The sequence below is a fragment of the Castor canadensis genome, chromosome 7 (genome assembly GCF_047511655.1).
Source record: "Castor canadensis chromosome 7, mCasCan1.hap1v2, whole genome shotgun sequence".
Lineage (NCBI taxonomy): Eukaryota > Metazoa > Chordata > Mammalia > Rodentia > Castoridae > Castor > Castor canadensis.
This window is the reverse complement of record NC_133392.1, coordinates 141,851,497-141,879,066: the sequence shown is the minus strand read 5'-3', so window position 1 is coordinate 141,879,066 and position 27,570 is coordinate 141,851,497. Positions and strand designations below refer to the sequence as shown.

At 48.5% G+C, this 27,570-nt stretch overlaps 1 protein-coding gene across 1 annotated transcript in view; it reads left to right on the top strand.

Moving 5' to 3' along the window:
• Oprd1 (opioid receptor delta 1) overlaps positions 1-27,185 on the top strand; it is a 35,396-nt gene extending 8,211 nt beyond the window's left edge. Inside the window, exons 2-3 of the mRNA XM_020158502.2 lie at positions 17,287-17,636; positions 20,445-27,185. Of these exons, the coding sequence (XP_020014091.1) occupies positions 17,287-17,636; positions 20,445-20,986 (892 nt within the window). The 3' untranslated portion in view covers positions 20,987-27,185. The remainder of the gene's footprint in view (positions 1-17,286; positions 17,637-20,444) is intronic.
• The last annotated feature ends 385 nt before the right edge of the window (positions 27,186-27,570 follow it).

The window sequence follows — 27,570 nt, the reverse complement described above, 5'->3', positions numbered from 1 at the left end:
ACTCCTTTCATCTCCACAACCCTCCCGTGAGGCAGCACTGAGTTCATGTGCCCAGCTTCTAGGCGAAGAGCTAGAAGGGAAAGAGCAAAGCCATTGCCCCAAGACACATGGGCAGTGTGTGTTCTTGCCATTTTGTCCCCTGCCTCTCATCACCTTGACCTCTTCTCCTAGCAGCCTAGTCTGGTGATGCTGTCATTGCCTTTTTTTTTACCGATAATGTATTTATTATGTTGTATTTATTATGTTATGTTGACCTTGAACCATGATCCTCCTGATCTCAGCCTCCTAAGTAGCTGGGGTTGTAGGTGTGAGTCACAGGTGCTTCAGGGTTGTTCTGAAGGCCTTGCAACTGATGGGATGAGGCCCATGCAAATTATTAAAGATAATACCCTTTACTTAAAGTAACGTGAACCAAACCTACAGAATACCCTTGCAGCCACACCTGGATTGGTATTTGATTAAGTAATTGTATACTAGAGTCTAGCCACGCTCACATGTACAACTAATCATCACAGCGTCAGACAGGATATGACACTGATTCAAGTCAGTGTCCACAGCCTATAATGCGGGTGGCCTTGGGCACTTTACTCTCTGAGCCGCAGTCCCTCCATCTGCCAAATGCTGGGGTGGTACTCACCGCAATGCCTCTGTCCAGTGCCTGTCACATAGGAAGAAGGAGACAGTATTAGTGTGTATTTCTTGTGCTAATAACACAATCCTACAGGCTGGGTAAGTTATAAAGAAAACAGGTTTATTTTGGGTCACATTCTGGAGGCATAAGGTTGAAAGGGCACAGCTGGTAATGGCCTTCTTGGTGGTGGAGTTCTGAGGTGCAGGGCATCACATAGCAAGAAAGAGGGACATACATGGTGTCTGTGTCTCTGTTCCTCTTCTTACCCGCCCCTGCTTTTTTTTTTTAAATGGATAGGATCTCACTATGTTGCCTAGGGTAGCCTTGAACTCCTGGGCTCAATTGATTCTCCTACCTCAACCTCCCTACTAGCTGAGAACTATAGGCAAGCACCACTGTGTCCAGCTTTCTTCTAAAGCAATCAGGATTCCATCATAAGGGCTCCCCTAGGACCTTCTCTAATCTTTTTTGTTTGTTTGACTGGGGTACCTTCTCCAATCATATCCACCTCCCAAAGGTCCTACCAGTAAACTCCATATTTGAATTAAATCTCCCCCCTCTTAATACTTCACGGTGGAGGTTAATTTTCAACACAGGAGGCCTTGGGGGGACACACTCAAATCATATCCTACCATAGCAGAGACATACCAAAAAGAGATGGTCACGCAGTGATATTTTGTAATTGTGGTGCTGTTGCTGCCTGTGTGTACACTCCCTTTTTTCTGGTTGCTCCTGAAGGGCAGGAACTGGTTCCGTTCATCTTCTATTGTATTCCTAGCTCAATCCTGGACCTTAAGGAGGCATCATAAGAATTTCTTAAATTGGTACTGTGTTATTGGAATCTCTGCGGAGTTGTTTTGGTCCCCTAACTACTGGACAAGCAGGAAATAGTATGTACTGGGACCTCAGGCTGCTGTCACCTGAGAGTAACTCCTTTTCAGCTTACTAAGTAACTTCCTCTCTTCTACTGGCGATGGAACCAAGGCCTCATACATGCTAGGCAAGAGCTCTACCACTGACCTACACCAGCCCTCATGCACTATTTCAAACACCTGATTACTCATCTTTCTGCCTCCATGTGTAGGTGGCTGGGGGCAGGGGGCGAGACCCCGGCGGAGGGTGTGCCACTCAGGTGATCTGTCAGTAAGTGGCTTATAGGAAGGTCATGCCCTGCTTCCAGAGACCTAGGCACTGACTTGCCACATTGAAAGGATTCTGCTCTCGGAGCATCCATTGTGTCTGGCTGTCCACTCTGGTCCAGCCATCCTGAAGCCAGAAGCAGGACCCGGGCATGGAGAAGAGCTCATTGAGAGTGCCGTGCTCTGGAACTGAATGGAGCTGGCCTGTTTATTGCTGAGTGAAACCTGGAGTTCCACTCGGGGACCCTTTATTTCCACCTTCCAGCCCTTCATCTTCTCCTGTGACAGACTCCGTGGACTTCGTTATAATTAGCACTTTCCTTCCTCAAGCTTTGCCAAAACTTTGCTAATTAATCTCTGGCTACCTGCCACTCCTGTTAAATGGTGGGCAGGGACACAGCTTGCAGCCCTTCTGCCCAGCTGGGATTGTTTTGCCCATTGGGAGAGCAATCACCCTTTGTCTGCAAATAGAGGGAGCCCCAGCTGGACTGGCTACTGGCAGTCACTTTGTTTAAGCGATTTGTTCCCTGGCAGTGGGCAGAGACTTTGTGATCACTGCAGTAATCAGCTTCTGATCCTTCATTTATAAAACAAAGCATTGAGCTTGACATACTGGGAGAAGATAGGGTAGTGGTTAGCAGTGTGGGTTCTAGAACCCCAAAGACCTGAGGCCCACCCCAGGCCCTGCTAGGCCTCGCTGTGGCTTTGTGGTAAGTTACATCACCTCCCTGAGACACAACACTCCCCACTTGTAAAGTGGGGATAATGACCCTCGCCTCCTGTGGGACTGTGCAGAGTGAGTGGGAGAATGAGCACAGCTCTGCCACTTCGAAAGGAAGCTGGCTCACAGTAAGAACCTGTAAATACTGTTATTATCCACCTGAACTTTTAGTGCTAATATGCTGTATTCCTGATGAAGAAAGACCTCCTGTGGGAGGCCTCGTGTGGAGGTACACACCTGTAATCCCAGCTGCTTGGGAGGTGGAGGCAGAAGGATCACAAGTTCGAAGACAGACCCTATCTCCGAATAAAATACATACAAAACCGTGGCTTAAGTGGTAAAGCACTGGCTTAGATGCTTGAGGCCCTGGGTCTTACACAGGACCTCTCTTTCCCCTTGGCCTCAATCTCTTTGAGCCTCTCCTTAAGCCTTAGCTCTTGGGAAGACCACTTAGAACTTGGTTTCCAGAAGTCAGGAGAAACAATTCTCTGTTTGACCATGTGCAACTGTCTTCACCTCTCCAGGCCTCAGTTTCCCCATCTGTACAGTGGAAGGGGAGGTTTGTCTTCATTGAAATCAGAGCCTGTTCACTGGTGCTGAAGATCCAACCCAGGGTTCTGTGTCCCACAGTTGTGTCACAGTTCCAATGCTGGAAGTCCAAAGTCAAGGTATTAGCAGGCTTGTACTCCCCCCAAAGCCCCTTGGAGTGAACTCTTCCCTGCCTCTTCAGCTTAGAGCTGCATCACTCTGGTCTCTGCTTCCCTCCTCATGTGACCTCTCTGCTTCCTTGTGGATCCCATACAGGGACACTTGTCATTGGTGTTGGGGCCACATGAGTAACCCAGGTGATTTTACCTCAGTCCCTTTAACTTCATTTTGTTTGCAAAGACCCTTTTTCCAAATAAGGCCATGCTTACAGGGGCTGGGAGGTGGGTTTGTCAGTCCAACCTTGGTGACAGTTGCCTGTGGAGACCCTGATCCACACTGTGGAGTGCAGGGAGCGGGGAATTTCTGGGGTGGCTTAGAAGCAGAGGAAATAAACAAGTGAGATAGAGAGGCTTAGGCCATGGTGGCGATGAGGTGGCCAAACTGACCTGAGGGGGCTTGTTATGGGCACCCTTGAGCTCATAGCCACTGGCAGTGAGGCCAGTGGGGTCAGGAACCCTGAAAACTGTAGCTGGGTTTGAATGGCTGCAGTAGCCACCAGGCAGAAACCTGGACTTCTGTCCGGGGACCACTCCTGCTGGCTAGGGCCTGTGTCCACCTGCATGGATTTAAGATTATAGACTCCAAGGAAATTGGACTAGGCCTCTCTTACTCTCCTGGGGAGATGAGGGGAGGCCAAGGCCTGCTCACCAACTGTGAGCCTGCGAATGAGTTACCTGCAGCTCCTCGGGCCCCTGTAGCCTCAGGGGGAAGCTTCATCTGGATTCAGATATTCCCCTGAGTGAACAAGAACAAACCAGGAGTGACTCCAAGCTGAGAAGGCAGCCCAGCGGTCAGCCACACAGCTCCATCTGAGCACCTCCATGTGTCCACCCTGTCACCATACCTAGAGAGGCATGTACTGTATAATCACTTTTTTCAGAAGCCATTTTCCCTTATGTGGAAGGGAGAAGAATTAGGTTTCCATTCTGTGATTCCTGAGCAGAATCAGGAAAAATGTTGGCAGGTGAGAAGGAGGTAGTTTGTGGGGAGTTCTATTGGATTTTTTTTTTCATTGCTGGAGATAAAACCCTGGGTCTTTTTTTGGGGGGGAGGAGAGAGGAGGGTTACTGGGGTTTGAACTCAGGGCCTCACACTTGCTAGCCAGGTGCTCTACCACTTGAGCCACTCTGCCAGCCCTTTTTGTTGTTGGGTACTTTTTGTTGTTGGGTCTCGAGAACTATTTGCCCAGGCTGACTTTGAACCTCGATCCTCCTGATCTCTGCCTCCTGAGTAGCTAGGATTACAGGTGTGAGCCACCGGTGCCTGGCTCTGTGTTGGGTACTTTCAAGGTAGGGTCTCATGAACTGTTTGCCCAGGCTGGCCATGAACTGCAATCCTCCTGGTCTCTGTCTCCCAAGTAGCTAGAATTATAGGGGTGAGCCACCAGTGCCCAGCAGAATCTAGGGTCTTGTGCATGCAAGGCAAGTGCTCTGTCACTAAGTTGTGTTCCCAGCCAGGCAGCCTTTAGTTCAAAAGAGAGAAAGAACTTGCAAGAACTTGCTTACTTGGAGTGTGTGTTCAGGGGATGAGGCCTCTGTTCCTGGACACTCAAGCAGAAGCTGCCGCCACTGGTCTGGGACACTGTAGAAGGAATCCCTCACTGTAGAATGTGCCCTCTGGCTCTGAGATTCTAGGAACTTTCCCCCCAAGGAGACATCAGAGAGCTGTGTGCTGAGATGTTTATCTTACCATTATTTATAATAGCAAAAAAGTTGAAACAACATACCATAGTGGATTTGTTAGGTGACTTTATTCAAGGGCCACAGACAAGACCAGATTCAGCCCACAGTCTGGTTTCATAGGGTCCTTGAGCTAAAATTTTCTTTTTACATTATTGTAGGCTTATAAAAACCAATGAAGAAGAATATGCAACAGAGCTCTTACGTGGCCTGCAAATTCTAATACTTACTCTCTGGCCCTTTGCAGAAAAAGGATATTGGTCCTTAGGCTATAATAAAAGGCAATCGCTAAAAATTAAGTTAATTCGCATCTATGAATATAGGAAGATTAACATAGTTTTGAGATAGAGAAATAGTTATATAACAGTATTAGAGCAAGCGCCCAATTACATAAAATGGTAGTTGTGTGTTTGTATGATGCCTGTAATGATGGTCTGTAATATTAACAGCGGGGACTTTTGGCAGTACTGGAGTTTGAACTCAGAGCCTCACACTTGCTAGGCAGATGCTCTGCCACTTGAGCCACACCTCCAGCCCTTTTTTGCTTTAGTTATTTTTCAATTTGGGAACTTGTGATTTGCTTGGGGCTGCTGGCCTCAGACCACAATACCCCTACCTACTCCAGCCTGTGTAGCTGGGACCACAGGCATGCGCCAGCATGCCCAGCTTACTGATTCAGATGGGATCTTGCTAATTTTTTACCCAGGTTGGCCTCAAACCATGAGCCTCTCAGTTTCTACCTCTGGAGTAGCTGGGATTACAGATGTGAGCTACTGTGCCCAACCTTAATAGTGGTTTTTCAAGTTTCTTTATGAAATTATTCTATATTGTTTGAACATTTTATAGGGAGCAGATTTTTTTCTCTTTTTTTTTTTGGCCGTACTGGAGTTTAAACTCAGGGCATCACACTTGCTAGGCAGGCACTCTACCACTCCACCAGCCCTAGGGAGCAGATATTATTTTTGAGAGTTTAAAAAGCATTTAGGAAAAAGAAAAAAAATCAACTCCAAATACTCCAGCAGTCCCCACTGGATGTGGTTGAGGCCCAAATGAGTTTTGATCTGGTCTGATTCCATTTTATTCAGTCTGGATTCAGTGCTACAAGGTCAATCAGATCAATGCTAATGTTGTTAGTTGATTTGAGGTCTCTTGCCCTAACTTTGGGGAGCAAACAAAACAAAAATCTCCATTTAGTTAAAAACAAATTAGCTCCCTTGGATACTTGGTCTGAGTGAACATTTCTGTTGACACCTGCAGGGTTGAGTCACTCAGACTTAGGGCAAATAGGCCCAGGCGTCCTTCAGAGGACCTGGGTTGGTCCAGGTTGAGGATGGGAGAAGTGAGGAAGGAGGAGTGGGGGGTAGAGATGTCTTGATTTGGGCTTTTGGGTCTGTGGCTGATTACCTGTGGGGATCAGGGCTCATTGACAGGGGAGGGATCAGCCTGCTGCTGGGATCCAGTGTAAGCAGGACACAGCCTAAGGCAGAAGACAGACATTTTAACCTGTGCTTACTCCACACAGGTGTTTTGTGCCCCTGTCTTGCACCGGACACTGCTGTGAGCTCTCATCTCACAGGTATGAGGAAGGCAAGACCTATCTGTACGTAGGGGCACACAGAGCACATCAAACCCACAGGATAGAAGCTAAAACCACAGTCAAAGGAATGAGCTGTGGGCGTGGCTCAAACGGTAGAGTTCTTGCCTAGCCAAGTGCAAGGTCCTGAGTTCAAAGTCCAGTACTGCCAAAAAAAAAAAAAAAAAAGCGAGAGCAGGGAAGACCCCGGGTCTCAGGAAAGACCACTGGGTCTGAATCTCTACTCTGCGTCTTTCTTTTTTGAGATCCTGAGGATTGGACCCAGGCCCTCACATGTGCAAGGCAAGTGTGAGACCACTTGAGCTGCACCCTAGCCCACTGCACAACTCTGTAATCGTAACACGTTCTTTACCACTGACTGCAAATTGAGGATAATAAATGCTTTCTACCCCGTGGGGTGCTGTGAGGATTAAATGATGTAAGATGCTGCCCCAGTGCCTGGTACACAGTATATGTACAATGCATGTTTATTATCTGCTTAAAGCAAAACAGAACACAGGTGCAGGAGAACATGAATCTTGCCAGGAAAAGCAGCCGTGAACACTGGTTAGAGGTAGACATTTTGTTCTCTGCTGATCTAGCCTTACTGGGCCTTGACACTCTTCTCAAGCTGTGAGTGGACCATCTGAAAATCCCCGGGCCACAGCAGGCCCAGGAATGTGTGAAGAATAGCTGAGTGTCATGGAGCAAACGTCCTTTTCACGGCACAGGTCCTGCCCTCCAGCCCGGGCCCCTCATCAGGGTCAGCATTAGGAAAACCAGGGCAGGTGGCAAGGTGAACAGCAGGGAAAGTGAACATTGCAGCAATGACCTGAGTGGTTTTGACCTTGCCCTCTGGAGACCAGATGGATCTGAGAGTGAATCCTGGCACTGTTCCTTCTTAGTGTGTAGCTTTCAGTGTGAGCCATCTGCATAGCTCATCTGTAAAAGGAGAGTGGATTTTTTTTTTTTTTTTAATTTTCGAGGTAGGGTCTTGCTATATAACCTTAAGTCTGTGATCCTCCTGCCGCAGACAGGCATCACCATGCCTGGCAGGAGGATGGTATTAACACGAGCTTGAAGTGAGGATGAAATGAGACATAGCCACAGCTTTTGGCATAGTGCCCAGCTCTCGAAAGAAAAAAAACACTCAGAATATTGCTTAAAGAAAACCAGCAACCCAGAACTGGAGGTGTGGCTCAAGTGCTACCTCCCTAGCAAGCATGAAGCCCTGAGTTCAAACCCCAGTTCCTCCAAAAATAAATTTTGGGAAGAGAATGAGACTATGATGGAGAGGTGAGCTTGTTCAGAGTACACTGTATGCATGTATGGAATTATCACAATGAAATCTGCCATATTAACTAATGTAGGCTAATTGGAAATTTAAATTAAATTTAAAAAAGTAGAAAACAGTTTGCCCAAGCTGGCCGAGCAGTCCCATTGATGCCGGGTACCAAGGCCTTCCTCTGGGCTCTGGGTGTTAGGATGCCAGCCACCTGGGTGCTCTGGCTTTGCCTGGGGAGAAAACCCTTCCCAGATGCGTATTGCCAGTGTGCACGAAGGTGCAGGTGTCCAGCTGAGAAGCTGGCCCCAGAGCCTAGGCTGTGCCCCTGAGTGCAGGGAGGGGGACCCTTCACTCACAGCACACCCTCAGCAGAGGTAGGGATGGTCCTCCTGCTGTGGGGCTGGTCTGACAGCAGGTGGAATGGGTTTAGGGCCCCAATAGGGACATACTTGGTCCCTTGGTGTTCTGAGTGAAGTGAGGGCTTGGCTGGGGGTGAGAGCAGGTGCCTAGCAGCTTCATAATTCAAGATGAGCTAATGGGGATTCTAAGAGAAAAGCACGGGCTTCCTAAAAGCATCGTAGTCAACAGCCATTCAGCCAGAGCTTTCCCAGCCTCACCCCTGGGTCTGGTCCAATGGGGGATGATTGCTTTTGCAAAGCCATCGAGAGGATGAACCCAGGCCTTGTGTGTGCTAGGCAGGTGCTCTATCACCAAGCTACATCTCCAGCCCCAGTAGATGACTAAACCCTAAGAGAAGAAAGCAGAACAATGTTGGGAGGAAGGGAGCAAAAGGACTGCCAGCTCTCTTCTACGTGGTGGGGTACTCAGGAGGCAGAAATCAGAAGTACAGTTTGAAGCTGGCTGCAAGCTGGATGCTCTCACAGCTTAGCCCTACACAGCCATTTGTTTAGGATCACCACTTGGCTACGTATGTTAAGAGTCAAGATCTGTGGTTTTTGTTGTTATTGTTGTTTTTCCTTTCTTTGTGAGATAGGGGCTCACTATGTAGCCCAGATTGACCTTGAACTCTCCATCCTCCTGAGTGCTGCTGGGATTACAGGTGTGCCCCACCACACTTGGACAATGATAGCTCTTGATTACAACTTGTGTCTCTTAATTTGTCAACATACAAACAAATTTGGCTTCAACATAAGCCCTAACCCTCAGTATAGTTTTAAACTCAGAAGACTGTACTTTCAGTGATCATTTCTATAGTTTGTTAAACTCAGTTTTAAACTAACTTCTGCCTAACTCTGTAGTTTACATATGACAGCCCCAAACCCAACACCTGGTTTTTGTCTCCTGACTTTATTATTCTTTCAGTATCTATATCAACAGAGGGCTTTTCTTCCAATAACATGTGCAGTGTGAAATGGAGCAGAGATCATGTTAAGTGGAAGCAGCCAGATTCAGAAAGATAGAAACTACTTGTTTTCCCTCAGATCTGGAATATAAGTTTAAGACATGTGAAAGTTGAAGCAGGGAGGGAGGGAAGATTAAGAGGGAAAAAGGAGAAGAAGGGCTATTTGGGAAGAGTAGAGGGACCAGTGGGGGGAAGGAGGAAGAGGGGACAAGAGAGGGCAATGGGGGAACAAATATGATCAAAGTACACTATAGATAGGTATGAAAGTGTCATAATGAGAGCCAGTATTAGGTACTATTAGTATATTGCCAATAAAAATGAATGGAAGATTAAGAGAGATGCTCAGTTTGATCCTCATCCAGCACACATAGGCAAAATGTACACAATACTAAAAAAATGCCATTTTATGCATGGTGTGGTGACACACGTGTAGTCCTAGTTTCTCAGGAGGCTGAGGACAAGGTTCACTTGAGAGCTCATTTGGAGGTTCGAGCCGGGGAGCACAGTACTCCTATACTCTTGATCAAAGAACGGTCCTCCTCTATCAGGGATGGTCGTCCTTTTCGACTGAGCGCGCAGCTTCGGGAGGGATGTACGTGGAGCGGTGAGGGAGGAAGGGGACACCCGCCTAAGCCAGCCAGATCAGCCAAATCAACCCTGGCGTTCAATGGGGTGACAGATGTCGCAGCCAGATCGTCCCCATACCCCAGAAGGATCACTTGAGCCTAGGAGTTTAAGGCCAGCCTGGGTAGCATAGCAAGACCCTGGCTCAACAAAACTTTTTTTTTTGTGGAGGAGTGCAAGGGGGATACTGGGGTTTGAACTCAGGGCTTACACTTTGAGTCACTCCACAAGCCTTTTTCTGTGATGGGTTTTTTCAAGATAGGGTCTTGTGAACTATTTGCCCTGGCTGGCTTCAAAGCACAGTCCTCCTGATCTCTGCTCCTGAGTTGCTAGGATTACAGTTGTGAGCCTCTGGTGCCTGGCTGGACCTGGAAGTCTTAAACTGTGCACTGCAGGCTGCTCCTGTGAGCCACAGGTGCTGAACCTAAAAGAACACTTTTTAAGCCACTTTTATATATATATTTTTTTGATGGCACTGGGGTTTGAACTCAGGGCCTCACACTTGCTAGGCAGGCGCTCTACCGCTTGAGTCACTCTGCCAGTCTAAAAGTCATTCTTATATGAGCAGGTACCAGGTCTTGGCAGTAGACTGACTGCCAGAGTGAAATGCCCAGCTCTGCTGCTTTCTTGACCTGGAAAAGTTTCCCTTTTTTTTGTTTGTTTTGTGGTACTGAGGATTAAACTCGGGGTCTTGAGCTTGCTAGGGAAGTGTTCCACCATTTGAGTACAATTTCAGTTCTTTTGTTTTTAGAGGTTTTTTTGTGGTACTGGGGTTTGAATTTAGGTCCGTGTGCTTGGCTAGGCAGGTGCTCTACCACTTGGGCCACACACACACCCGGCCCTTTTTTTGCTTTAGTTATTTTTCAGGTATGATCTACATTTTTTTGCCTGGTAGGGTCTCAGACCCGGGTCCTCCTACCTAAGCCTTCTACGTATCTGGGGTCACAGGTGTGTACCACTTACATCTTGCTTATTGATTTGAGATGGAGCCTCTTAACATTTTGCCCACCTGGCCTCTAATCTCGATCGGCCTCCCAAGTAGTTGGAATTATAAACATGAACCACCATGCCCAGCCCTGAGGTTTTTGGGGTTTTTTTTTTTCATGTGTATAGAGATGGGGTTTGAACGCAGGTCTTCGTGCTTGCAAAGCAGGTGCTCTACCTTGATCCACACCTGCAGTTCATTTTGTGCTGGTTATTTTGGAGATGGGGTCTTTTGAACTATTTGCCTGAGCTGACTTTCAACCTGGATCCTCCTATCTCAGCTTCTCAAGTAGCTAGGATTAAAGGCATGAGCTGCTTGTTCAAGTTTGTTTTTTGGATAGGACTTCACTCTGGCTTTGACCTGTCTGGACTTGAACTGTGATCTTACTGCCTCTGCCTCCCAAGTATCTGGGATTATGGGTGTGTCACTTCCCCCTCTTATGCCTCAATTTATCTTCTCTAAAGGAGATTAACACACATCTTGGAAGATGAGAAGTGATTGGTAGAAAAGTAGCAAACTGAGGAGGGTGAAGTATGGACTGAAAACAGTGGCAGGGGTTTGGTTGTCAACAGGGGGAAGTGGGACCCTTAGGCACCTGGCACAGCTAGGTGTCTATCCCTCCTCTCTTCAAGACAGCAAAGTTTTTTCCTTAGTGAAGTTCAGTTGGAAGAAGTCTGAACCCATGACCAGCACAGAAAGGATCATAGCAAAATACTAAGTGGAAAATGGGACCCATAGGTCCCTTTTCAGCTCTGTAACTGGATCCTGACAGCCAGAAGTGTGCAACATGGAGAAGAGAGACCTAGAGGAACTGATATTTATATGTTCTTAGTGTGAAAGCATCACTTAGTCCCCCTATAGTGATACCTGCCGGCTGACAGCCACCCCCCCAACACACACAGAATTCAGCAGCCTATTCATTATTTAGTGTTTTACTCAAAGATTAACCTCTAGTCATTTCTCACCAGATATTTGAAGGAAGGTCAAAGAACAGACAAATAACCCAAGATTTTTGAAGCAAGTAGACAATGAAAAGACCAGAAGAAAATATAAAACAAAAACTACTAGGACCCTCAGAGAGTTAAGAGAAGATATCGTGTCCATGAAATAAGATGCTATAAATGTAATACAAAGAAGGAACAATGAGAGAAGAAAGGACACTGAGAAAATAAAACACAAGTCAAGATGATTTTTTAAAAGTCAATAGAAGGGTTCAGAAATAATGAAAAGGAAATTTCCCAGAGGCTGTAACAAAAAATAATACAAGAAAATTGGAGGATCAATCCAGGAGGCCTAATATCTGACTAATGGGTTTTCCAGAGACTCCAGGAAAAGCAGACAGAGGAAATTATCAAAGAAATGAAGTGAGAACATTTCATTCTGAAGGCCATGACTCTTCAGACTGAGAGGGCCCAGGACAAATGAAGAAGAGCCACCTCAACACATATTACCCCCAAATGGCAGGCTACCCAGGACAAGGAGAAGATCTTATGAGTTTTGAGGACAGATTACATACAAAGCATCAGGAATCAGAATGGTTTTGGGCACTTCAGTGGCAACGCTGGAAATTAGAAGATGAAAGAGCTGAGCCTTCAGGTTGTGGATGGAAAATTATTTCCCTATCATTCTGTATACAGTTGAAGGAATCAGAAGTGAGGATAGAATAAAAACATTGTCAGACGAACAAGGGAATCAAAACTTTGCCTCCTTTGTGCCCTTTCTCCAGAAGTGACTAGAGGATGTGCTCCACTAAAATGAGGGTGTAAACCATCATAGAGACTTTTGAGTCAGGAAACAAATGCTCTAACAGAGGAGGATAGGTGTACAGTTGGTCTAAGATAGTAACCAGACTCCAGGGTGAAAGGGGAGGAGTAAGGGTCTGGGAGGTAGATCACTGATAGATTATGTGACTAAATGGAAAAGGCATTTTACAGGTCTATTGATGTGTTTGAGGAGACTTAGCAATATGTACATAGAACTAAACAAATGAAATAAGAGGCAATTATTCTAGGGGAAAAAAACCCCCAAAAACCCTGTACTAGAAAACCAATGTAGCCAGGCACTAGTGGCTCACGCCTGTAATCCTAGCTACTCAGGAGGTAGAGATCAAGAGGATCATGGTTCAAAGCCAGCCAAGACAAATAGTTCTTGAGACTCTACCTCAAAAAATACACAACAAAAAAACAGGACTAGTGGAGTGGCTCAAGTGGTAGCATGCTTACCTTGCAAGTGAGGCCCATTACTGCCAAAAAAAAAAATGTAATTATAGTATACTCTTTGACTCAGAAGTAGACAATGTACAACAAAGTGATAAGAATATAAACCCTAAAGAAAGCTCTGGACATGGTGGTGCATACCTGTACACCCAGTTGCTCAAGAGGCTGGGGTGGAAGAAAAAAGAAAAAAACTGGGTGCTGGTGTCTCACGCCCGTAAACCTAGCTACTCAGGAGGAAGAGATCAGGAGGATCGAGGTTTGAAGTCAGCCTGGGCAAATAGTTCAGGAGACCGTATCTGATAAAAAAAAAAAAAAAAAAAAAAAAAAAACCACCCATCACAAAAAAAGGGCTGGTGATGTGGCTCAAGGTGTATGCCCTGAGTTCAAACCCCAGTACCACACACACACACACAAAATAATGTAAACCCTGTTTTTTAATGCTTTTCTCATTCTCCCTGCTTTGGGACACAGAGAAGACTATTTCTCAGCCCCTAGCAGGTGGGCAGGACCAAGCTACTGCTGACCATTAGGCATCAGGTGGAAGAAATATACAGCTGCCTGACAAATTCTTAGATGACCCTGCAGCTGCGTCTTCTTCCTCTGTGGTGAGTTAAGATGGCAGAGCCACGAAAGTGAAGCAGCCTGGAACTTCCTTGGGGAATATGAGATCCTGGTGATATTGAAAGGACTCTGCAAAAGTGAAGAATCAACCTTCAGTGTGTTGAGCCATTGAGATTTTTGGGATTGTTACTGCTGCATACCCTTGCTTAATCAAATACAAACTTTAGCAAGTATTGTCTAAACTTGACAAATCAAGAAATAACCTAAGCACACGTTTTTTTTTCTGATGAGACTGGGGTTTGAATTTAGGGCTTTACACTTGCAAAGCAGTTGCTCTATGGCTCGAGCCACACCTTCAGTCCATCTTATTATTTTGGAGTTAGAAGGGTTTTGTGAACTATTTGCCTGGGATTGCCTCGAACTGTGATCCTCCTGATCTCAGCCTTCCAAGTAGCTGGGATAGTAGGTGTGAGCCACCACTCTGCCTCCTGAGTAGCTAGGATTACAGGCGTGACCCACTGGCACCCAGCTTCTAGCACATTCTTTATTATGGAACTAATCACCAAAAATAGTTAAAAACAGTAACAGTTTTTGCCTCTGGGGATCAGGACAGAGAAGAGAGGACGAGAAAAGAGAGTGAGAAGAAGGACCACAGTTGACATTTTACACTCTTGTGGGATTACAGGAATAACATTTTCTCAAAAGCTACTTTCATATAGGGAGTTTGGAAAGATCCCCCAAACCATTGCAGTGGCTGTCCCTGGTGAAGGAGGGCCTGCTAGAAAGGTCTGAGGAAGCATAGATGTGACCAGGCATAGGAAGGCGCGGTAGGAAGGAGGCACCCTGTGGCCTGTTTGCCAAAGTGGCCGTGGGGAACTGTATCCTGAGCAGATATGCCTTTCAGAGCAAGCAGCCTGACTTGTGTGGGAAATTAACTTGGGGAACATAAGTGTGTCTACAGGAGCCTGCTGTCTGCACTTTTAATAGGGAACAGAATAGACAATGTCCCCTACTTTTAAGGAACTCACATGAGCAAGAGCCCAGCTCACAGAGACAAGTATTTAGTGATAATGCAAGGAGATGGTTTGTGCTATAAAAAAAAGTAAAGCAGCAGCTGAGCGCACCTGTTTTCCTAGCTACTTGGGAGGCAGAGATGAGTATTACTGTTTAAAGCCAGCCTGGGGAAAATGATTTGCAAGACCCTATCTTAAAAAAACCCCATACAAAAAAGGATTGGCAGAGTGGCTCCAGTGCTAGAGCACCTGCCTAGCAAGCGTGAGGCCCTGAGTTCAAATTCTAGTACTGCAAAAAAAAAAAGATTAGGGAAATAGGGGCAGAGAGGTCCTTTAGATATGGTGGTCAGGGAGGGCCTCTATTTGGAGGTGACATTTGAGTAGAGCCTAAATTAAGTGAAGGAGCAAGCCAGACCCAGTGTGGGAGATGAGGGTTCCAGTGGAGAGGCCTGAGGTGAGCTTAGCCTGGCATGTCCAAGGAGCAGCAAGGAGACAGTGTAGGCAGGTGGGGCATATCAGATGACAGAATGGCATGGGGAGCTGGGGTCCTAGAGGTGGTTGGAGCCAGGTTGTGGAACAGAAAGGGAACTTTGGGGAGTCAATGGGGCTGCGAACAGGAGTAGGACATGATTTGTCTTGGGGCTGGAGAAGGAAGCCTAGGAGGCCATTGGGACAGGGTGTGGCTGTGGGGGACAAGAGAGGGGTGGCGAGGGGAGGGGCTCCAAACTCCAGTAGCTTCAGCTCTGGCTTCCCAACACCCCAGCCCCCTCTGGGAATAGAAGGATCCTTCACAAATCAAAATAGCAGGCGAAGAACAGCCTTAAATTGTTCTGCCTAAGAGCAGGGAAATTAGACGAGTCAGCTGTGGGCTGGGGACCGCCTCCCACACAGCTGTGATCTGCACCCCACTGGAGACAGACTTTCTGAGACCTGTGATTCTGCTGTCACCCAGCAAAACTTTTTGTTTCTCCAGCCCCAGAGCAAATAGCAACTATTTTGGGAAGGAGTGGGACAGAAATCCTGAAGGACAATGAGTGAGTCCTTTTTAAAAAGGAAAACAAAACAAAAACCAAAAACCCAACCCCATCACATAATAAAGGAACAACTTCAGCAGATGTGTTGGTTCAGTCCTTCAAAAACCGAGTGCCCTCATCCTGGGTGGTAGCAGAAGGACTGTAAAACTGAAAGGGTGTAGAGAGGCACACAGTGTGGTGCCACCCTTGGGGTAGAGTGGAGAGAGAGCACAGGGAATCAGGAGGTCTAAGTTCTCACCTTTGTTCTGCTGCTATTGCTGTGTGACCTTGGGTGAGTTGTGCTGCCTCTCTATGCTTCAATTTCTCTCTCTCTCTCTCTCTGTCTCCCAAATAAGAGTTTTAGGCTGCATAATGATTGTCAGACTTGAGTTCATAAGAATCATTGGATTGTGTGTTGGGGGGGTGGGGGGTGCTTTTAAAGATGCAGATTCCCAAGCCCCAGTTCCAGACATTAAGATTGAACAGATCTGGGCTTGGGGTTGGAGCTCAGTGGTAGAGTTCTTTCTTAGCATACGTTACACCCTGGGTTCCATCCTCAGCTCTCAGGGATAAAAGCAGATCTGAGGTGGGTTCAGGAATCTGCATTTCTCACAGTAGTTGCAAAGGGAGTCTTTAATAACCACCCCCCAGCACAAACACACACACACACACACACACAGACCATCTCTCAGGCCTCTTTCTGCTCTGATCTGTGAGGAGAAACTCAAGCTGGGAGTCCTTTTCTGGCTCTCATACCAGTCTAGGCATGACATAAGTCTTGGGGAACTGTTTCTGAAATACACAGGCTACCCAGTGTCCAGCTCAGCCCATGACTATAAATGTTAGCCAGACAAGGGGCCAGTTGTGGGATAGGCAGCTGCAGGATGTCAGGTGTGGAGTTTGGTTGCACACATCTGGCTTGACACCTGGGCTTAGGCCCTGGGTTGGATGTGTGACACTATCAATGGCTTACCTTCCCCACACCATGGGGGATGTACAATGGCTTCCACAGAGGGGTGATGGGGCCAAGAAATGACCAAGAGTTGTGTGTTCCCTCAGAGGACTCTCAACGTCCAGGCAGAGTTTCTTCCTCAGCCATGTCCCAAAAGACTAGGTCAGTGGTAGAAGGTCTGGCCTCCAGCTCATTCCTATCCTGTGTGGGATTTTTCTTTCCTCCCTCCCTCCCTCCATTCCTCCCTCTTTCTCTCCCTCTCTTCCTCCCTTTCTTTTTTTGGTGCTGGGGATCAAACCCAGGGCCTTGTACTTGCTAGGAAAGTGCTCTACCAGTGAGTCACACCCCCAGCCCTTTTCCTACATGTTTACAAATCACTGGGCTCAGGGCTAAGTTCTAGATTGTCTCATTAAATTTTCACAACCTTCCCTACAAGTGTATCTCCTATTTTACAGTTAAGGGTGTTGAGGCTCGGGGTTCGAGCTACTATCCCAGAGTCACTCAGCTAATAGATAGTAGAGGGAAGATTAGAACTCCTATCTGATTTCCTCTAGAGCTATTGTTCTCTGTAACCATCTTTCATAGTACCTCTTGGAAGATAAGGGCTTTTCCTAAAATACTCTGCCAAAGTCACCCACCAGAGAAATCCTTTCACATCTGCTGTAGTGAGAAGGAGTGATACTGAACCAGATGGCTCTGGGTTTTAGTCCTGCCTCTGCCCCTGACGGTTTGTGTGACCTGGGGCAAGTCACTTCATCTCCCTGCGTTTAGTGGAACCTGAGGTCTGTGAAGTGGGATAATTTTCCATGTACTTGTTTCTAAGGTACACTAAGTTGAAGACAGCCACCAACATCTACATCTTCAACCTGGCCTTGGCCGATGCGCTGGCCACCAGCACGCTGCCCTTCCAGAGCGCCAAGTACCTGATGGAGACATGGCCCTTCGGGGAGCTGCTCTGCAAGGCCGTGCTCTCCATTGACTACTACAATATGTTCACCAGCATCTTCACGCTCACCATGATGAGTGTCGACCGCTACGTCGCCGTCTGCCACCCTGTCAAGGCTCTGGACTTTCGCACACCTGCCAAGGCCAAGCTTATCAACATCTGCATCTGGGTCCTGGCCTCGGGTGTTGGGGTCCCCATCATGGTCATGGCTGTGACCCGACCCCGGGGTGAGTGAGGGAGGGAGTTGTGGTCCAGGCCCCTGGCCACAGGAGGCCACATGAGGGTCCCTAACAGGGCGAGTGGAGGTGTGGGCTGGCCAGTGGGTGTGTGGAAGGTCAGCCCATGGGAATGGGAGTGGTTGGCCAATGGGGAAGGTGGGTGGCGGACCATGTGAGGATGAATGACTGGTCAGTGGTCAGATGGGTTGCTGGCCAAAAGGAATTTATAATGAGATTATAGATAGCTGGTCTCCACATACAGATGGCCAGCCAGGACTGTGTGGATGACTAACCCATAGGGAGATGGACAGATGGCCAATGGGGTGAGAGTGTCACTGACCATGAGCAATGGACATCATATGATCTGCAGTCCCAAACTCCTTTTACCCCACTTTGAAAATCATTGGCCAAAAAGGATAAGTTAAAAAAAGAAAAAAAAAAACACATAAAAAAGAAAACCATTGACCAGATGATCAAAGGAAGGCCTAGAGAATGACTTGCAGACTGTAAAAGACAGGTGTGCCTCCTAGAGTACAAGGGTAATCGTGACAGTCACTACCTGTATTCTTGACTGTAGCTGCTCTAACAAACATCCCCAGAGCCCACTCACGTCGCAATTCACTGGGAGTAGGAGGAATACAGTCACGAGTGGATCCAAGCTCCTGAATCTTCCACTGTTGGCATCTGGTCAGTGGATGAATATGGAGAGGGAGTAGGGAGAAAGCACAGCCGCTTTTCAATGTCACGGCCCTTCCCTTCCTAGTGATAGCTGGTCACGTGGCTTCACCTTGATGTAAGGAAGTGGCAAATGTAATCTAAATAGGTGCCTAAAATGTTAGTAATTAACCTCTCTGAGCCACTCTAACTGGCAGAGTGTGGAGGTTAAATGAAGTAATATGTGTAGAATGCTTGGGAAAAGGCCTGGCTCATTGCCAAGGCCTCATAAATGTAGCTGTTAAATGATTAGGTCTATGCCATAGACAAGGCAGGAACTCCTGCCTCTCTTTGACTGTAAGAAAAAGGATCAGAGAGGTCAGGTAGTTTACTAAGGACTACATGGCCAGGAATTTGGTGGAATGGCCTGTAACCCAAGGTTTCTGCCCTCAGGTCTGTTGCTCATATAGCCCTTTGGGTAGAGATTTGCAGAGGCTCAGCACTGTGGGTGGAAGAGGGGAACAGCCTTGCTGGGAGGCTTCTTGGCCCCTACAAGGGCATAACCCCTGGTGCCCTTAGACAACCTCCAAGTAATTGGTCTGACTCAGCACAGGCCTCCATTCCTCATTGTCAGCCTTCAGTTTACAAGCAATTAACTGCAGCACCGCTGGGGCTGGGCCAGACGGTCCTCCTTGTTTCTTCTCTCTCTCTCTCTCTCTCTCTATCTCTATCTCTATCTCTATCTCTATCTATCTCTATCTCTATCTCTATCTCTATCTCTATCTCTATCTCTATCTCTATCTCTATCTCTATCTCTATCTCTATCTCTATCTCTATCTCTATCTCTATCTCTATCTCTATCTCTATCTCTATCTCTATCTCTATCTCTATCTCTATCTCTATCTCTATCTCTATCTCTATCTCTATCTCTATCTCTATCTCTATCTCTATCTCTCTATCTCTATCTCTATCTCTCTCACACACACTCTCCACGTGTATGCCGTCAGCACTTGCTGGTTCTGTATGTCATTCCCTGTGACATAAGCAAGCACTGTTCCTCTCTGGGCCTGGTTCTGCCATCTGTATGATGAAGATCTTGGACTCAGTGTCCCTGGGGGTCCTGCCAGCCCAGTGTCCTGGGACCCACTTTGTCAGTGGACCCTCAGCCCCTGTCTCTTAGCGCTAAGGTTCTAAGTCCACTGTGTGGCTTCAAGAGATCTCAGGAGTCCCCTGAAGCCAGCCTCACATCCTCTGATGTGCTTATCCAGCCCATGACCTCACCCCAAATATAGGGAGGGTATTCCCTCCTGGTGCCTGTCCTATCTGTGGGCAGCTGTGGTGTTGGCATGTTGTTTTTGACATTAGCTCAGATCTAATCCCACTCTGGACTGCCGTATTTATGTGCCCCTCTTCCCTGTGGGTGCACTAAGCACTTGAACCCCACTGTGCTAAATGCCTCACTACCTTAACCTATTTCACCCTCCATATAGATTTAGATATTGTTATTAGTCCCACTCTACTGAAGCTTGAAGAGGTTGAGGGCCTGAATTCTCCTCACTCTTCCTATCTGAGTCAGTGTTCAGAACCATCCCACTGGAGCAAGTTTGGAAATGGGGGTGGTGAGGTGTTGAGTTACCACAGTGATTGGCACTGAGGGGACTGGAATAAATGGTTTCATTACTGTTATCCATGGATATAGCTTATTATGGGCCTGGGAGAGGGCATAAAGATGAGACCTCCCAGAAGAGGAGGGCCAATCCTCTGGGCTCTTAAGGATGAGTAGGAGTTTATCAAGCACAGTAGTGGGGTGACATTCCAGGCAGAAGAATCACCTTGAGGAAAGGCCAGGAGGAAGTGATGGCATTTGACCAAGCCAAGAAGTGGAGATGAAGCTGGTCGCCACTGGGTCACGCCTCTAATCCTAGCTATTCAGGAGGCAGAGATCAGGAGGATCGAGGTTCAAAGCCAGCACAGGCAAATAGTTCAAGAGACCCTATCCCAAAAAGCCTATCACAAAAAAGGGCTAGTGGAGTGGCTCAATGTGTAGGCCCTGAGTTCAAACTCCAGTACTGGAAAAAAAAAAAAAATGGGGATGAGCAGGTAGGGCCCTTTAGTTGCACAGGCCCCTCACCCCCTTTGTCTTTCCTTGTTTCTCTGACCCAGATGGGGCAGTGGTATGTATGCTCCAGTTCCCCAGCCCCAGCTGGTACTGGGACACCGTGACCAAGATCTGCGTTTTCCTCTTCGCCTTCGTGGTGCCCATCCTCATCATCACCGTGTGCTACGGCCTCATGCTGCTGCGCCTGCGCAGTGTGCGCCTGCTGTCGGGCTCCAAGGAGAAGGACCGCAGCCTGCGGCGCATCACGCGCATGGTGCTGGTGGTGGTGGGCGCCTTTGTGGTGTGTTGGGCCCCCATCCACATCTTCGTCATCGTCTGGACACTGGTGGACATCGACCGACGCGACCCACTCGTGGTGGCCGCGCTGCACCTGTGCATCGCGCTGGGCTACGCCAACAGCAGCCTCAACCCCGTGCTCTACGCCTTCCTCGACGAGAACTTCAAGCGCTGCTTCCGCCAGCTCTGCCGCTCGCCCTGCGGCCGCCCGGAGCCCAGCAGCTTCAGCCGCGCGCGGGAAGCCACGGCCCGCGAGCGCGTCACCGCCTGCACCCCATCCGACGGCCCTGGCGGTGGCGCCGCCGCGTGACCAGGCCGGCTCGGCCCCGCGCGCACCCCTCCGCAGTGACCCGGCGGCCACACCGACCCCCGTGGGCCACGATCCGGAATGGGGCCCGTCCAGAGGGGTGGCCTCTGGTTCCGACTGGAGCTGCACTGTCGAAAGTTTTAGGTTAAGCGGGGGTGGGGACTAGTGACTCCGGGGGGAGGGGGAGGTGGCACCTGCTAATCTAGAGCTGGGTCCCTTGATGGGGTCTCTTCAGTGGGGCGGAGCCGCCACCTTAGGACAGCCTTGACCTCCACCTTGGGACAGCCTCGAGTTTTTACCCTAAACCATCAGGGACCAATCTGAGACCTGAGGATTCAGGACCCAGGAGCAGTGGTGGAGACGGTGGCTTGAAAATGGAGGTGCAAAATTGGTCCTCTGTGTTGTGGCGAGGAGCCTCTTCTGGGGGGAGGCGGAGAACCAAGACGGTCAGGTAGCTGCGGTTCAAGATTTGGTTTCCAGATAGAGGACCTGTGTGCCGGGGGTGGGATCTCAACTTTGAGGTGGAGACCCAGCCCCGAGTTCTAGCGCGGGTGGGACCCGCTGAGGTCTAGGTCCAATTTCACTTCTTTATAAAGAAATATCGAAAAAGAGAAACGTACCGTTCCTCCCTTGGACTATGTCCTTGGAGACAGGCACGCCACTAAGTCTGGGCTCCAAAGCTTAGGAGGCTTGTGTGCCAAGGGCTGGCGGGGGGTGGGCCGAGGCAGAGGGGCGGGGCTTCCGCTTAGAGGTTAGGTCCTGGAGCCTGAGAGTGGCCTCTCCGCAGGGTCCTGGCAGCTATGCCCCGGTACTGGAGCATGGAATCCCACCTAGTTAGAACCCCATGTATGCTGAGAGGCACCTGGAATTGGGCGGGGGATATCAAAAGTGCCAGTGCAGGCCCTTGGGCCCCTAATAAGCTGGAAGAATTCTCTCCCCTTCTGACACCTGGCTGTACCCCATGCATCTCCTCTACTGAATCGGAACTGCCCACATGCGGTCTGACTGCAGGCACTGGGAGAAGGTATTTATTGCAATACTAGCGGGGCTCCTGCTCCCCTCTCCCTTTGCCTCCCAGCCCCCCACCTGCTCTACTCACCCACCCTCTACTCTTCATGCTGCTGAGGGTGGGTCCATCCAGAGTTGGGCATAAGATTTTTATCCAGGCACCCCCCCAGGCCCTTGCTTTCCCCAATATCAGTCTGTCCTTGTTCCCTGCACCCCACTCCGCATTGCCTCAGAAACGCACCCCAGACTCCCTATTGAAGCAGCTGTGCTGACATCCTTGTAAAAACAAATTTAACTCTCTTCCCTTTTTGGGACAGATGGGAAGAAATTGACGTCTTCGTCTCAAACAAAAAAAGAAGAAGAAGAAAGAAACAATATACCTTTTTCCCCCTTGACAGCCATTTCTTTGGAACAAAAGCTGTAAGGCTGTCACTCCCAACAGGGACTGAAGTAGCATTCAGGGAGTGGGGGTGAGGGGTAAGGGTCCCCTTTTCTGGGTGATGCACCAGGTAGACCTGGACCTGGGTGTATTTTCCTATAAAAAATGGCTTCTCTGGAGTGTGGCACAGTGACCACCACTGAAACCCAGCCTGCTAACCTGGGATCTCAATCCATCTGGCTCACCCTTACCTCCCAAATGGGTTCTGTGACTGTGAGATTTCTGTTTGAGGGAGTTCATCAAGGAAGGGGACACATGGACTGGAGGCGTGGCTCAGGTGGTAAAGCACCTGCCTAGCAAGTGTGAGGCCTTGAGTTCAAAGCCCAGCACTGCCAAAAACAAGAAAAGAAAAGAAAAAATAGGGAAGTAGTGACATTGCAGCCAGCCTGTTTATTTTCCTTGCTAAGACTGTGTCTTTGCCTGCACCCAGGACAGGCCTGTCTCAAAGCTGCTGCAAGCCCTCTCACTACCATCTTCTGTGGGTACAAGGGACCTGGCTTTCTGCTCCTCCTGATACATACATTTGTCCTGGGTCCAGACCATTTGCACTGAAGGTAGTGCAAACATATTGAAATCTACTTTCTACTTGGCTGTGCACTCTGGGTACCGAGACCCAGAAATAAGTGAGACATGGCCTGCCCTCAGAAAGCCTGAGCCAGTGCTGGGGAACAAAGCATAAACAGATGACTGCCACCTCAGTGTGGCAAGTGACAAAGCCCCAGAGAGGGTGTCACAGGGACGTGCCTTTTCTAGCTTTTTACTAAAAGCATGTTTGCAGCAATTCTATAAGAGATGGAAAGGGGTCTGTGGGCTTCAGAGGATGAATAGGAGTTGGCCGCCAAAAAGAGGGAACAGTGTATGCAAAAGCATGGGGAGGGTCAAGTGTTTGGCAAACCCAAGACAGGATGAGCAATGTGAGCACTGTGCTATGCCAGGCTCAGTGCCAGTGTTTCACGCACATTATACTACCTGATCCCATGACATCGGGGGAAGTACTAATGCCATTTCAGACAAGAAAGCTGAGGCTCAGAGAGGTCAAGCCACTTGCCCCGGGGTCACAGAGCCTGTCAGTAGTGGTGGAACTCAAGTCAATGGAATTCCAGGGAAAATTCCAAAGTCTAAGTTTGCAGTTAATTCCAGGCACCATTGAAGTAGGGAGACTAGTAGCTCAAACTCTGGGATGAGGTTTTTGAGGACTTAAAATTCCAAAGGAAAAGGGCAATTTTCCATGAACTTTTGTTCCACCTGAAGCTCTCCAAATCTTTGCTTTTCAAAATGTAACTGTGCGTGATGCATTTTTAAAGCTCCAAATTGACAGAGTAATTCTAGATTATCACAGGTTCTAAAAACTGCAGAATAGGTCTCTCTCCCCCAAAATTTCCATTCCATTCTCTTCAGGAGGTGGGAGGGAAGTTTTTGCCCCTGGTTAAAAAATGTCCTACAGTTCACATCTATTCTTGATGTATAGAAGTAGTGGTTAAGGCTGGAATCAGGGGCTGGAGGAGTGGCTGGCTCAAGTGGTAGAGTGCCTGCCTAGCAAGGCCATAATTTCAAGCCACAGTACTGGAAAAAAAAAAAAAAAAGACTGGAATCACATCTTGGCTTTCCCCTCAGTTCTCGGTTTCCTTATCTATAAAGTGGACTTCCTTCATGGTGTATTTGTGAGAATTTAATTAGGTAATGAATGCACAGTATAGGGTCCATTTCATAAGGAGGCTTTTAGCACATGGTAAACAGGTGTTACTAAAAGTGGAGCTGGAGTGCAAGGTCAAGGCTAGAGAGCCACAGGGAAAAGCAGATGGGCTTTCAAGGGTAGCAATGAAGAGAGAAGAGACTGGGGACTGACCTGGGGATCCCCTTTCCTGAGAGGCTCAGGAACCACCTTGGAGAGGGAGAAGCCGCTGAAGAAGCAGGAGGAGGATGGGGAGAATGTGTTGCCATGGGAACTAGAGGAGGAGGGCGTTCCCAGGGGGAGGGAGTGATGGATAATGTCAAGTGTCATGAGAGAGGAGGGGGTAGGGAGGGCAGGAGGGTGATGGGAGTAAACCAGAGCCCTCCAGTTCAGTCTCTGACATAGCCCTGGCTTCCCCCAAAGCTGGCTTCAGTTCTCAGCTCCGAAGCTAAATGGCTGGGCATGAACTAGGCAAGGGATTTGCCCTCCCTGAGCTTCTGATCCCTTCTACATCTAAGACCAGACATGTGTCCATCTCTGATAAGGTGGTCAGGTCTAATAAGATTCTCTGTTTTGCTGGATTCTTGCTAGTAGTTGGGTCTTAGGCAAATTCACTTTAACTCCATAAGCCATTCTGAAAGTTGGTATTGCAAGCCAAGTACCTACCAAACTGCCTGGCATATGGTAGGTCCCTCTACAGGGTTCTTTGATAATCACATAGGGGTTAGGGACTGTTGTAAGGAGTTTTGCTTAGCTTGGAATTTGAAATGCCTCTCACAGTGGACAGGGGTCACTAGCATCTAGACAGTTCTAGGAGCATCAAGAGTCCAGCCGGGCACCTGCTAGAACTCAGTCCAAAGACCAGCCCCCCTCTTTGTATCAGTGACAGATCTTAAGTTTGGGAATGCAGATCTGGGGACTGGGAATAGCCCCAGAGACTCTAGAGCCCCTAGAACATGACCCCCACCAGGTCCTGGCTCTGGGGCTCACACACAAAACTTGTACACACAATTTTCTTTCCTCATCCTAACTTATTCTTACTCCTTCACTTCTGAGCATCAGGTAGGTAGTGCCAGGAGCTGGGAGGAGTGATGGGGGGAGTTGGAACCTGGTCCCCTACCGTGATGGTGTGGTCAGGAGACCAGGACCATGGCTGTGAGGCTGTGGCTGCAGACAGCTTGAGAATTCAAACTGAAGCTGACAGGATGGAGGGACTGATACAGCAGGATGCAGGGCTGGGAAGTTCCAGTACCACCACCAGAGGTGCACAGTTCACAAAGTGCTTTCACCCCTCACCTCCACCTCCTTGAGAGGCTGGTGTAATGCTGACAGTAGGTGACAGGCAGCACTTACCTGTGTCCAGTTACATAGAATAACTCAGTAGTCTTCCCACCCTGAGTATTATGATTGGAGGGGGGGAAGGGGAGCTTTAGCAAGGTTTTTAGTATAGCAGGATCAAATAGGGAGAAATGGGGAAAAAAAAGAGAAAAACATTTCCCGTTCCCCATGCAGGAAATAGGAGTAAAGATTCATGTTTATTATCTCATCTTACAATGAGGAAACTGAGGCTCAGAGAAGGGTGTGGCTTGCCAAAGGCCACATAGCTTGTCCTTGGTTGGCCCAGCTAGGATCAGTCTTAGGTTTGTCAAGTCCACTTCCTCTACTTTACTCCTTCAGCCTCCCAGAAGGAAATGCTTTCTGATTACAAAGAGGGTCCCAAGGAAACTCACACCTAGCGCTCAGCCATGGACCAAGCATTCCCTGTACCAGGTTCTGTGCCTTGTCACCTTAGCAGCAGGTTCTGTCACATCACCTCAGCAACACATGCCAGCAACCTAAAAAACTGCTATGACCTTGGCAGGTCTCTCCCCATCTATTCCCTTCCTTCCTTGGAATGCTTTCTTGTTCTGTGATTGACCACCTGACATATCTTGCTGTGCAACTCTGGGCAAACCATTTCACTCTCTAAGCTCATTTCCTCAATTGTGGATGACAGTGCTTAGCTGGTGAGAAATTTATGTGATTTTGAAAGAAGCTATGAGTGAAGGGCCTTGTGTACTTTGGTCAAGAAAGTTTCCAGGGCTGGTGGAGTAGCTCAGATGGTAGAGTGCCTGCCTAGCAAGCATGAGGCACTGAGTTCAAACCAGAAAAAAAGTTTCCAGCAAATTCAAGCGGGTACAAAGGAGTTACTCTACCCAGTGGATGACTAATGAACCTGATACAGAGAGCAAATGCTCAAGCAGTGGACCCTCCTAATACTATCTCCTGTTTTATGCTACACCTGCTCACCTGCTCCAGTGTGGGTTTCTTACACCATAGGTGAGTCAGGAGCATCAAAAGGAGACTTTCAAGAGGGTGTCTTCTCCCACTTCACACGTGTCTGGCCTCTCCTTCCTCCCAGGGTCCCAAGAGTGGAGGACAACCTGGAAGGGAAAGAAGGGTCCTGGTGGCCCTGCTCTGGGTCTTGTGATCTGAGTGAGGAGAGTCTTGGTGGGTGGTGGGGCAGGTGACATCCATCTGATGGAACTCACCTGTCTAGAACTTTCTCTGACAGGAGACAGGGGATATGGTTTTGACTCTGTGCCCTCCTCTTTCTTGCTCCGTGATGGGCAGGTTTCTGTTCTTCTCTGGGCCTGTGCACAAAGGACAGGCAGAGGTAGGAGTTGACGTGCTGCCCACTCTGAGGTCTGCCTGAAGGCTCTGCCATTCCGGAAGAGAGCTGGGATATTTCCTTCATGTTCTTGATCCCTGAAACCAACATCTGTTGGTAAAATCCACTAGGCATTTGTCCAGACAGGGAAGGCATGCCTGGGGGTCTGGCGTTTGTAATCCACACTGCCCTACTTTGGGGGTAAGCGAGGCAGACATGTCACAAATGAAGCTTGCTTTCCACACCTGGATTGTGGTGTATGAAGGTCCCCAGGTCCCAAAAGACCTGCTCTATCCACTTAGTATTCTCCTCCAAGACTGGCTGGCCTTGAGAGTTACTAAGTAACTCTGGAAAGGAATCCCTTCTTGATCCAGATGTGACTACATGTGACCAAGTCCTAACCTGTTTCCCCAATAAATTGAGCACTGTCATGTGTACCCACATCTCTGGCTGTTTCTTTTGCACACTTTCCATGTTGCTCTTGTGAGGGCCCCAACCAGGGGGTGACAAGACTTCCCACTCACAGTGAGGGGAGCATGGCCTGGGGGCCTCCTAGAGATGCGACATCTCCTTAGGAGCCCAGTCTGATAGGAGAGAGGACACTCCCTAGAGCCCGCCCTAGGCCCTAGTGTTCTCCAATTCTGGCTGGTCCTGACAGTATCTCTCAGGAAAGGAATCCCTTCCTGACCCAGTTCTGCCTCCCTACCCGACTCATTCTTAAGAGGCCCCCCAGGGCCTGAAGCCCCTACTTCTCCCCTGAGGCCATCATCAGGAAGGATCCCAGCCCAGGTTACCTGCCCTGGGGCCTGCCTGCCCCA